This window comes from Sorex fumeus, unplaced genomic scaffold, assembly GCF_029834395.1.
Source record: "Sorex fumeus unplaced genomic scaffold, SorFum_2.1 ptg000037l, whole genome shotgun sequence".
NCBI classification, from domain to species: Eukaryota; Metazoa; Chordata; class Mammalia; order Eulipotyphla; family Soricidae; genus Sorex; species Sorex fumeus.
The window spans coordinates 55,575,570-55,588,216 of record NW_026606094.1 but is presented as its reverse complement, the minus strand read 5'-3'; the positions used below and the strand labels follow the sequence as shown (position 1 = coordinate 55,588,216).

At 34.5% G+C, this 12,647-nt stretch overlaps 1 protein-coding gene across 4 annotated transcripts in view; it reads left to right on the top strand.

Moving 5' to 3' along the window:
- The window catches only part of ETV1 (ETS variant transcription factor 1), a 99,608-nt gene that overhangs the window by 79,777 nt on the left and 7,184 nt on the right, over positions 1–12,647 (top strand). For all 4 annotated transcript variants that reach the window (XM_056118307.1, XM_056118308.1, XM_056118306.1 and 1 more), the window contains 4 exons: positions 1,184–1,252; positions 3,050–3,118; positions 6,339–6,508; positions 11,545–11,646. In XM_056118307.1, coding sequence (XP_055974282.1) covers positions 1,184–1,252; positions 3,050–3,118; positions 6,339–6,508; positions 11,545–11,646 — 410 coding nt within the window. The remainder of the gene's footprint in view (positions 1–1,183; positions 1,253–3,049; positions 3,119–6,338; positions 6,509–11,544; positions 11,647–12,647) is intronic.

Below are 12,647 nucleotides of genomic sequence, written 5' to 3'. Positions count from 1 at the left end.
AAGCAAATCGATGAACAATGGGAGGACAGTGCTACAATGCATATTTGTAGCTATATTTCAAATGAATTTTATATATTATGTACAGGGTAGCACTCGGGTTTGTGAGACTTAAAGCTTATATAATCGGCAATAGTTCTTTTTTTGATTTTATTTTTTAAATAAAATCACTTGGATGAAGTTAGCTTGTATGAAGATGTAAGGCTTTTCAAAGGACTTTTGCAAATAGACAGTCCTGAATAAAAGCTTAAGTGATTTCATCATCAATCTACCTCTGATTATTTGAAGTGTACTTCTATATTCAGAAGTGAAGAATCTGAAAACATAATAGAGTATAACATCTGAACTAACTCCTGATTCTATAGATAATTTTAAACATATAGGTAAAATATGTTTAAAATTATGTTTCTTCATTAGAAGTGAAGGACTCAAATAATAATCTTTTATGTCTTAATTCATATTTCTTTCCTGCTATTCACACCTGCCCCATAACGCATTGATATAACAGTCATCTCTATGACTCAGATTTAACCATTAACCAAGTTTATTTTCTTAGTTCTAAATTAACTTGGTTACAGAGGCAAGGCCTCACTCTTTGGGCAATAATAGTGTTTGCCATGAAATTGCTGGATTTCAGTTTTATAGCTTTTATAATTTTAAACGTAACCTGTGTACTCAATAAAATTAAAAGCCGGTCATGTTTATATCTGAGAGGGAAATTTACAGTCATTTTGAGGCTAGAGTCAAAATTTTTCAAAGATTTAGCAATTTTTCTTATAATAATTTCTATAATGACAAAAACTAGGTGAATTTTATTGATTTTTTTTTGCCTTGCCATACTGTGCCACAGGACATAAAAATTGATTCCATCGATGTCTTCCAACATATTTTGAATCACAGTACTCTTTATCTTGGATACCATCACCTTTATGTGGGTTTGCACATAGGGTTAACCTATAGCCAAGTTGATATGGTTAAAACTGAATTCACGTTAACAACTTAAGAAAACTGGTGTTCACCAGATAAGCTTATTCATACATTTACTGTGTGAGTCTTGGCTGAAATGTTGACATGTTGTCTGCATGAAGATTTGCATCAGTTTCTGTTACTGCACTGTCTTGTGATAAAGGCATGTTTTCAGCTCCCAAATTTCCGCTTTAACCAATGCTGTTTTTATTTCTTCCAGAAGTGCCTAGCTGCCACTCCATTTATATGAGGCAAGAAGGCTTTCTGACTCATCCCAGCAGAACAGAAGTTAAGTTTTCCATCACTGAAATTGCTAGTAAAAGCTGGTTAAAATATTTTCTAGATGCCCCTAGGATGCTTTACTTAATCTTGATATTTTATAGAGAAATTGCATAAATTCCCTAGGCTGATATTTTAAAGCTTTATCTTTTTAAAGCTGAAAGAATGATTTTTCAGATTATGATTTCTTCCATATAGTTACAAACAATGAGCCATGTGTATATAAATATCCAAAAATAGATATTTTTATGTTTGTAGACTTTTGTTTTGATTTGGGGGCGCTTCTCAGCAGAGCTCAGGGCTTACTACAGACTCTGTGCTTAGGGATCACTACTGGTGTGGCTTGGGAGACCTTAAAGGTTATCAGAGATGGAATCTTGGTTGGTGTCGTGCAAAGCAAGCACCCTGCTGTACTGTTGCTACAGCCCAGAACATGTGTTTTTCAGATAACTCTTCCATATTGCTCATTAATGGTTATGTTAAAAGAATTTTCATGTTTCTTTGGAGATAAAGTACAGTAGTGTTAAATATATTCATCCCTAAATACCTTGGATTTTGCATTTGGGAACAGGTGATTGTGAAGCATGGAAAGTTATAGAAGTCTAGGAAAGAAATTTTTATTGTTGGGTTTATGTTAACCTCGATGCAAAAAGTTTAATAGATTTTGATCATTGCAAAGTATTTTTTTCTTTGTTTTGGGGTCACATCTGATGGTGATCAGGGCTTATTCCTGGCTGTGTTAAGGGGTCACTCTTGAAGTGGGGAGTCAGGGCTTCATATGGGCTGTTGGAGATTGAACCCAGATTCTGCATGTGAGGCAAGCACCTTACCCACTTCTACTATCTCTCTGGTCAGATGATTTCTGTTATATTTAGTCTAACGTTCTGGGGTATGAAAGTGATGTTAATAGAAGTAAATTCCTCTGTCTAATAAATAGGTTAATGAGCCAGTAAATCCAACATATTAAGACAAAATATCATTTTGCATAAATTCAGTGCAATTATTGTTACTGCTATTGTTAATATTTTGTACCTACCATGGAGCTATTTGAGAAATAAGATTGTGACTATACAAATTTCTTAGTGATTAAAACAATAAGATTTAAGTGAAAGTTCACCACCAGGGATTCCTGGAGAGAAGATGATTGGGAAAAGCTATTGATTTTCTGCTTTCTTTGAGAATTTAGTTATGTTACAGAAAAAAAGGTCTTTTTTCTTCATTAGTTTGCCTATTCATAATGAATGTATGAAAGGTTAGCCTACCTAAATATTTCTCCAAGAAAATAGGGTAAAACAAATCATTTCAGATCGTCAGGGTAATAATAGAAGACAAATATTGGTAATTCAGTTAGTTTCTCATCTCTTTGAAGAAAATAAAACTTGAAACAAACAAAACTCAAATAAAATAGAAATAATGATCTGTGGTAAACACAAATGTTACATAATCTATTATGGCTTTCTGTATATTCATATTACATATACAGCATTTCTGTGTGCTTCATGCATAGATTTATTATAATAGAAATGGCTATTTCTTAGATATGACTCTGTGTGCTAGCCAGTATTCTAAACTTGCCTATATTGAATCATTTAATTTTCATAGATCGTGATAACTAAATTGTTTATCATTCTCATTTATAAGGATCTGAGGTCCCAGCATTAAATAATGTGAGTAATGTGACTTAAGGTTATGTAGCAAAAAGTGGCCATCATTTTTCATCCCAATTTTTGTGTAAATGGATATAATTAAAGTTGTTTGTGAGCTTTATTTTTATCATGAATAAATATATCCTGTTTTTTCCCTACAGGCTGTATGTTTGAAAAGGGCCCCCGGCAGTTTTATGATGACACCTGTGTTGTCCCAGAAAAATTTGATGGTAGGTTTTTCATCATGTTTCAAATTTGAATTTTTGGGTAGATACCATGTGCCATTCCTAAAAACAATCGACAACTCTGATGCATTCATCTCTTGCTAACTTTTCCCTTACACACATTCTCTCTTTCCTTCCTCTATTCAGAACCTTGTATGCTTTTGTCTTATGAGGAATCTAACTCTTGAGGAGAGAATTGGTTATGTTCTAGCTGAGCTTAGCGTAGAGACCAGGGGATTTTTTCATTGCCCTGCAGAGCACACGCAGCTTGTTGTTTGGGATTTATTGAAAGCTGATCCCATAATTAACAAAACTGAACAGAGAGCATGCTACTGTGGACGCACAGATGACTAATGCAGCCTCTTTCCTTTTATTGTCCATGAAAAGATGCATTATGAAACACAGGAACAACATAGCTGCCCATTTAGTTACTGATTGCTAGTTCTTTTATTTTTTTCCCCTGAGATATTCATTACCGATGTGGCATTACTTGTAATTGCTTAAAATGGAATTAGGAAATTATTGCTTTTTAATATCCCTTTGCTGTTGTATTTAAAAAGCCCTATATGTCAGAAAAAGGTGTCAAATTTGATAGAATCTTCTTTTCTTCACAAGGGGATCAGAAATTGGCATGTACAAGGAAACTTGGGGAGAAAAGTGAACAGTTAATTGATTTTCGTGGTTTTTTAGTGTGGTCTCCATAGTTCCTGCTTTGATTGTTTAACAGGAAACGAGCAGGGGCCCACTGATTAGCTGATTGCACAAACTTTGGGGATCATGGCTGTAATGACTTGGTAACACTGGAAAGTTTTAATTGTCATTATTTAAACAGCAAAGTGCACATTCAGATTGCCTCTCCTTCCTTAATGAGCTGCCTCAAGACTATTCTGTTCCCAAGGTTTTTGCTACTCATAGACTTCCCAGAAGGAATGGTGTGTTAAGAAGATCTGTTTCCTTAGCCTCCTTTTAAATTGCTGGAAGGTCACAGTGGAGGTTATTTGTTTGGCCTTATTCTACAGTAGATGTTAGATTTAAGCTTTGAGTTTCAAAGGTGTGAACTCTGCTATTTAGCACCATTAGCAGAGCATCACTATTCTTAAAAGGCAGCTTTTTCTCTTGAGACAAAGCCTTAAGCCTCTAATTCTTAGAATGACCTTCATCAGTTTTTTTTTCTTTCTTTCTTAGTGCGCTTAACTTGAAAGAAATTGTGATAATTAGCATGGGCATAAGAGGTAGAAAATAACTCAAAAATAGAGAGGATTTTGATATAATCTATTAAGCCAAGTTCACACCAATATTTAGGGGGCTAGCTGTCTTGATTTTCCTGCTGACTTTTAAGTACTCATAGGTTTTATACTATGCATATATATCTAGCTCTATCTAAAGATACCATCCTTAAATTTTATAAGGAATAGAGAACAAGAAAATAAAAAAAACAAGGGTTATCTTTTTATTGTTGAATGTCATACAATGTCACATTTATAGGCAGAAGCAATATAGACATTATAAAATTTGACAGTGTTTCTCGGTCTGCATAATTGCTCAGTTACCCCCATGAAAAAACTTATAAATCTCTGAAGGTAGAACTGAAATAAATGAAACTGTCATTGAAATCAATATAAAGAGATACTTATATGTTATCTAGCTTAGACTGAAACAACATGATGATTTTTAAAAGGAGGTATTGACGGAATAATTTTATATTTTGGTTAGCTCTTAAAAGTATTCTTTCTGTAATTATGTTAAGTATATTTCTGTCCACTGACCAAAAGAAAGTTTGAAAAAGCTTTTGATCTTATCTATTTTATAATTTACACTTGATGTGAATGGATCAGCTGAATATTACATCTGGATTGTTTCTTTAGTAGAGAAGATAAATTCATACATCAGCAATGATATTCTGATAGGGAGCCCTAGGCATTCATTCCCTGGTGCAACCAGAGTCACATATTTTTTAGATGATGGTCTTGAGACAGAGGTAAATGATGAGTAATTCTGTTCTTTTTTTAACCTGTAACATATTAACTGACCGGATTCATATAAAAAGCATTGAAACACACATTTATCTGTAATCTATTTTCTGTTGCTTTCTTGTTTTGGGATACACCTAGTGATGCTCAGGGCTTTCTCTTGACTCAGTGGTTCAGGAGAGTTACTCCTAGTGCTGCTCTTAGGGAACCATGCAGTGCTGGGATCATCCAGATGTAAGGCAGACATATTAACCCCTGTTCTGTCTTTCTGACCCTGTAATCTTTTACATTATTAAAAACTATCAGGTAATACAATAGACAGCTCTTTCTTCTTATAAATTATACTTGTATGAAAGTCCTAGTATAAGTATTTTAAAATTGAACTTTTAGGAAAACAATGGGAATATAAAATCAAGTGAAAGGAGTATAACCAAAAGACAAAGAAAACAAGAAGTTTAATTTGATGCCTGTTAAAAAAAGTGCAATTATGAAGATGTGGAGAAATAATGGTCCCAAGCCTACCATCCATTGTATTCTTAATCACTAGACTTTCTCAATCTATATAGAATATATGTTATTGAACTCCAATTTTAAGATGTATTAAATTATCTTTGAAATATTTTGAATTTAAAGTTTCAAGTTTGTCATATCGATGTCAGTGGGGAATTTACAAATAGGTTGCAGAATCTTGTTTGGACAAATTCAGTGTTCAGAGTTTAAAAATGATTATTCCCTTACAGTGTTGCTTTGAGCAGTGAGTAATTGAATTCACAAAGCAAGGATGTGTGATTAGTTGTTATGTTTTAAAAGAAGCCAGCAAAAAAAGTTAGACAAATTTTATAAGTAAATGACACCCAGTAGGCTTATTCTGTACCTGAGTGCATTCATCCTAACCATGTGTTAGTGTGGCTTTTTGTACTCATTCCAGGCTTTATTTTAAGAATTTGGGCTGGAGCAATAGCACAGCGGGTAGGGTGTTTGCCTTGCATGCGGCCAACCCGGGTTTGATTCTCAGCATCCCATATGGTCCCATGAGCACCACCAGGGGTAATTCCTGACTGCAGAGCCAGGAGTAACCCCTATGCATCGCTAGGTGTGACCCAAAAAGCAAAAAAAATATATATTTAATGGTAGCACTGTATTTAACAGCGCTCTTGAAGTGGTTGTGATGTGACATTTTATTGGTCAGTTTATTATATGTTTATGTAAATGTAGCAACATTGTTAACAATAGAAATTTGCAAAATTTTAATATAGGTGACATCAAACAAGAGCCAGGAATGTATCGGGAAGGACCCACATACCAGAGAAGGGGATCTCTTCAGCTCTGGCAGTTTTTGGTAGCTCTTCTGGATGACCCTTCAAATTCTCACTTTATTGCCTGGACCGGACGAGGCATGGAATTTAAATTGATTGAACCTGAAGAGGTTGGTTTGTTACATTTGAGTTAGGAAAGTTAGGTGTGTTGCAATAAAAAGGGATATATATATTTGACTTATATAACTGAAATATATTGGTTTATTTTTAAATATTAGGAAAATGTGAATTAAAAGCTTAACGAAATGTCATTGTACGTTTAAAATAAAATATAAAATTTTTTTCATGCTTATTCCTGTTTCATTCCATCCTACAAGATAGATACTGAAGAGAAATGGTCAAAGCACCTTTATACGATAATGCAGAATTTGAGAAGACACTAAATGAAGCATTTATATTGAGGATATTTTATAATCTCTGGGCTAAAGGTGGCATTCTGCTGAAGTTAAACTAGATTTGGATGTAATGGTATTATTCTTGAGTTTTAGCAGTTATTATTTGGACAATATATATTTTTGCCAAAGAATTTAAAAAGGAACACTTTAAGATGAAAGTCATACAGGAGGAGAAGGGGACATAGAGAAAACAATGTTTGGAAGAGCTGCAGTGAAAAATTCTCATTCCTTAAGTGTATCTCAGGAGACATATACCTGATAGAAACCTTGCTTGTTTTGCTTGTTAGTGTCTTCTTTTTCAAGTCAGTTGGACAGTATACCCTCCATTGGAAGGTGTAATGTCTCAAGAATTGAAGTTTAATGCCACTATAATTCATTAGAAATTATCAAAATGAAAGGACTCAGAGATGCTTTGCATAAGTGGAACACGCATTCAATTCACTTCAACTATATTCCTTCCCATGACCACTAAGAATATATCAATAAAAATTATGCACAAAGAATATTTAGTTCAGTGTATATTTTTCCCAGAATTAGCTGTGGGCTTATAGCCACTCTTGTTACTATAGTGTAATGAACCAATAGCTTTTGGGACCTCTACTGAAAGATGACTCATGTGAAATGTTTTCCTTTTTTTTTTTATTGTTAAAGATGCTTTCTTCACTATTGTTAAATCGTGTTAGTTTCCCATAAGAAAAGAATGAAAGACTTTCAGTTAATATGTCTACAGAGCATCAAAATACTTAAATAAGGTAAAAAATGCTAGAATATCCAGCTATTTCTGTACCCAAGGTGATTAATTTCATTTAGACTGGACATATGCAACCTAGGCAAATGAGCTTATAAATCTTAAATTTTCTTTCCTATAAAACCATATATCTGATCACTATCAGTTAATATGCCTTAATTTCATATCCAGAAGATAAGGTCAGGTTACTTGTTAAGATTTAAGACACTATGAGATTCAAATATGTATTAAAAGAAGTATGAAAAAAGGAAGACGATTAGCACAATGAAGTCTCTAAGTTTCTTCAGTTTGCTCACGGTGCTCAAATACTAGCTATCTATTAGGCCACACCAAACACATACACCTCAGTATTGTAACTTGAAATGATCTATTATGTAGTCTGGGCTAAATGTTTGGGTGTTTCATTTGTAATGTGTCTAGAGCTTAATTTGGCTGTCAAAACAAATTCATTTTTATGTAGATGTACTTACATGATGTATGTGAAAGAACCACAAAACTGATTCACTAACGAATTGAGCCTAGAAGCACTTAGCATAAAATAGCTAAAAGGCCTTTAACATGACAGAAATCTGTGCTCTTCACCTCTTGAGAGACGCTAAGAACAGCTGCAAGAGTTGGTTCATACTTGAGCTGTGTTCCACGAGAATTTATAAATAAATTTCCCTTCATCTGTGAAGTAGTTTTAACTTCTTGCCATATATTTATTAAAATAGCGGGATTGATGAATTCTGTCAGTAATTATTGATCCTCTCAGAAGAGTAAATGTTTTTTATGCAAATGAATTAAGTTTTTTATATAGGAACTGTTGGCTTTTATGGTGATTGAGTTTGAATTAATAGAAGAGCAGATCAGATGATCATTAAGTTTTATCAAATTAAAGATTTCTATGACTTAATTCAGTGAAGAAGTATAGTGATGCTTCAAATAATAAACTGACATTTGTAGGTACCTTTTCTGCTGTAACTTAATAAAGTGAAAAGGTACAGGGTCATTCTGAATCAGCCAACCACTTCTAAATAGTTACTAACCCAGTGACAGTTGTGCAATAGACACTAAATGTCTCCTAAGGCTTTTGTTAAAAATGAAACATCCGATTTCTGATTGTGGCTTTTCTCATAGATGCAGTTGCTTTCATCAGGTCATGACTGTACTGTTTTGCTTAAGTCTCTTGTTTGGAGAGTGTTTGTGAAACCTTTCGCCTGTGAGGCCCATGATCACCCTCCTCCCATTCACTCCTCAAAGGTGACTTTGAAGTCATCCTGTTGAAATTCTTCAGAGGTCCCTCTTCTTTATGTTTTGACAGTTCAAAACAATGCGGAGTAAGACTGCAGAACAGAAAATCTGCTCAGTGTATTTAATCTGCCCAGTGTGTTTGGGCAACTTTAATAAGCACATAATTTAGTGTCTCTTTGTGAGATTTCAGATAATGAGAAACCATTTTCAAATTATTTGTGAATTCTAGAAAACTGTTTTAGGGAATAACGATTAATACAGTAAAAGGTCTATAAGATTTCTTATCAATGTCTTTTAACTTGAGCTGGAAGTTACAAGACCCCGATTATTCTTTCCCTATTTAACTGCTGCATATTTACCAGTAATAATTGAACAATACTTAGATGATTCCTTTTTTTATACAATTTATTTGATGTTAAGGGTGACTGCTAAAGTGTCAACTCTCTTTACTGATAGCTGGTTTTCACTGGAAGGAATATCGAAGGGAAATAACTGAAAGTTATATTGAAATAAGAAAGTATTGCTACCATCTCACCCACTGTGCCTTGGAATTGATGTAGATTTCTTGGTCTTGCAGAAGTCAAATAGATATTCTTTATTGGTGGGGACTCTCACCTATCTTTGTGATCATCTGTTTATTTTAAGTTTTAGTTTTTCTTTTATTGTGATAAGAACACATAACATGATATTTACTCTTAACATAATTTTAAGTGTAAAATTTAGTTTGGCTAACTATAGGAACAATGTGCTGAGCAGATTTTACAAGCTTAATTGTATTTGATAACTTGTCGACAGTTTTATCTCTGCATTTCCTAGGTATATTATAATATTCTACTTTCCTTAGTTTTATACACAGGTGGTACTGAAACAGCACAAAGAATGAATTTTGTTATTTCAAAATATTTACTACTAAATGCAGAGCAAAAGCATTGGCAGTGTAAGAGTCAAATTCCTTTGGGTATTAAAAATCTTGTCTTTTCCTCCTGGGGATTTTTACAATTTTGTCTTAAAGTTTGTTGCAAGTATGTTATTTCCCAAATACATCTGGTGAGCTTCTAGCAAAGACTCATAACTGCATATTCCAAAATTGTGCTTCAAGGGGATATTCAGAATTTATTTTCATATCCCCTGCAGGCTTGCTTGCTGTTTAGTTGCTGTGTCTGTTAGAGAATCACTGATGTCCATGATTAGGTTTTAAAAATAAATTTTATTTAGAGAATACTGTTTTCATTTCTGCTTAGATAATTCATATTAAAATGAAGTTAATCTTAGGAAAATTAAGGTGTATCTGCTGCTGTGACTGTCTGCTTAGATACAGGATGATGTTTTGGTTACATGACCTCTTTCCTCTTAAAAAGGGGTCCTCGTGCATGTGACTAAATTACATTGTATCCTCATTTGGGGAATACAAATTGGTGAGCAAGAAAATAGCCGAGCAGTATTTTTAAAGGAAAGAAACAAATTCTGGAGAAAGGTTATTGCTAACAAAATGGAGAGAGACAGGATGATCTTTTGAAAGGCATTCTATTTTAGTATATGTGACCTAACAAGTAGAAAGTTCAGGGAAATGAAGAAACATACTTGTCTATTAAGCAAAGCTTTCCTGACATGTTCTATTAGTTGAAGCTTCCTGGGGTTGCCTAGGTATGCATAAAATGCGAGGGGGGCTTGAGGGTCTCTTGTTGTGTGCAGGGCACACTCAGCAGTGCACAAGATTTACTCCTGTGCTCAGAGATCACTCTTGGTGGGATCTGGGCAGCCATATATGGTGAAAGGGATCAAATCCTATGTGCAGTGTGCAAGGCAAATGCCCTACCCACTATACTATCTCTGGCCTAGGTTGATGCTATTTTGAATCAGATTAATAAAACCTTGGAAATGAGTGACACTGTGCGTTGGGCAAGGTAGAGAAAGCAGATAACACTGGTTTAAGGCTTGAAGTGATACTGAGGTGGGGCTTACATATATATTGAGGAAGAGGTTTCCTTAAGCTCAACTGAAGAACTGTCTGCCAGAGATCTTGAACATCCAAAGCCCTGTTATAAAAAGTTCTGGACAACAAAGTGGACATTCTGCTTGAGAGAGTTTGTTTGTGGACTCATATACATGGTGACCTTTTCCACTTCCCTTCTTATTTTTAGCATCAACTTGCTGCTCTTTAAATGAATACTTAGCTCCCCTGTTTAATATTGGCTACAATTGTATTCTGTGATGCTGCTTCAGGCAATAAACAATTATTTGCGTTCAGATGATTAATTTGTATACTATTTCCTCTGCCAGGCACACCATGCCACTATATTCACTTTTTTTTAGTGTGGATTAGATTTCTATTTTTTTTTTTTTGCCCCATCATAACCTCAGAAAACACCTTTACATAGAGCTCCCTACGCCCTCGATCTGTAGTTTTTATCTGAAAAACTAAGAAGACAAAACTGTGTATCAATGAATGGAAACTTGCCTCATTTTGGTGAATCGCAGCCTGTTCTTTGCAGCTGTAAACACGTTCCTTTATTTCCATTTAACTTTTTATTCCAAACAATGGTGACAAAGAATTCTATTGTGATATTTCAGAAGGATCCCTGCACGCCTGGTTTAAAAGCAAACCAGGACACAGGAAATTCAGACCATGATTGCTTTGGCCTCTTTGCTTGTGTCTTGATTTGAATTTGTTTGGGAGGGTTTGACAGTAATTAATTAATTAACTAAGTTTAATGGAATTTGTTGATAAGTTAATACTTAACACTACAATGTACTTCTGTTTTGGTGGCAGGTGGCCCGACGTTGGGGCATTCAGAAAAACAGGCCTGCTATGAACTATGATAAACTTAGCCGTTCACTCCGCTATTATTATGAGAAAGGAATCATGCAAAAGGTGAGCAGCTAACACAGCATTAAAATGCATTGAAATGTTGCACATTAATCTGCATGTCATACTTTAAAAGCCATATATCACTACATTGCTGAAGCAAGGGTTTCACTTACTCTGACATGTGCTTACCTCTTGGTTTTGGTATGCCTTTCTAATTATAAATGCAAGGACCTTACACACAAACGTATGACATTATCATATACATAGCAATAGACTTTCTGGAAGTGCCTGCTTTTCTGTGTTTTTAAGTAAGATTGTTCATTTCCAAGTTTACATGTACATATTCACAGAGGCTATTGATAATCTTTGCCACCATTACACAATTTTATTTTTCAATTTTTTAAATTTATTATATATATTTAATTTTTATTAGTGAAACACCATGAGGTACAGTTGTAGACTTACAAATTTTTATGCTTGGATTTCAATTATAAAACGATCAAATACCCATCCCTCCACCAGAGCCCATTTTCCACCACCACAATTTCCAGTATCCCTCCCACCCCCCATCTCCCCCATCCTACCCTGCATCTGTGGCAGGACATTCCCTTTTGTTCTCTCTCTCCTTTTGGGTTCTGTGGTTTGAAAGAGAGGCATTGAGTGGCAATCATGTTTGGTCTATAGTCTACTTTCAGAATGCTTTTCCCATCCTGGGAGGATCCTCCAAACACCCTTTATTTGGTGCTCCCTTCTCTATCTGAGCTGCCTTTTCCCCTAGCATGTGTGGCTGGCCTCCAAGCCATGGAGCAAACCTGGTACTAATCTCGGCCACTCTTGGGTATTACGCAATTTTAAAAGTGTTTTTGCTTACAGGCTCCAGTGATAACTGATATTCTTTCTTTTCTTTTTTCTTAAAACATTCAGACCATTTTTTATTTCCCTTTGTGAAGACATTTTTCTTTTTTCCAAAAATTTTGCCTAGTTTCATTAGATTTGATAACTAGTATTAAAAAATACTAGTATTTAATCTTATATTTAATTTATTGGTTGAAGGCAATTGAATA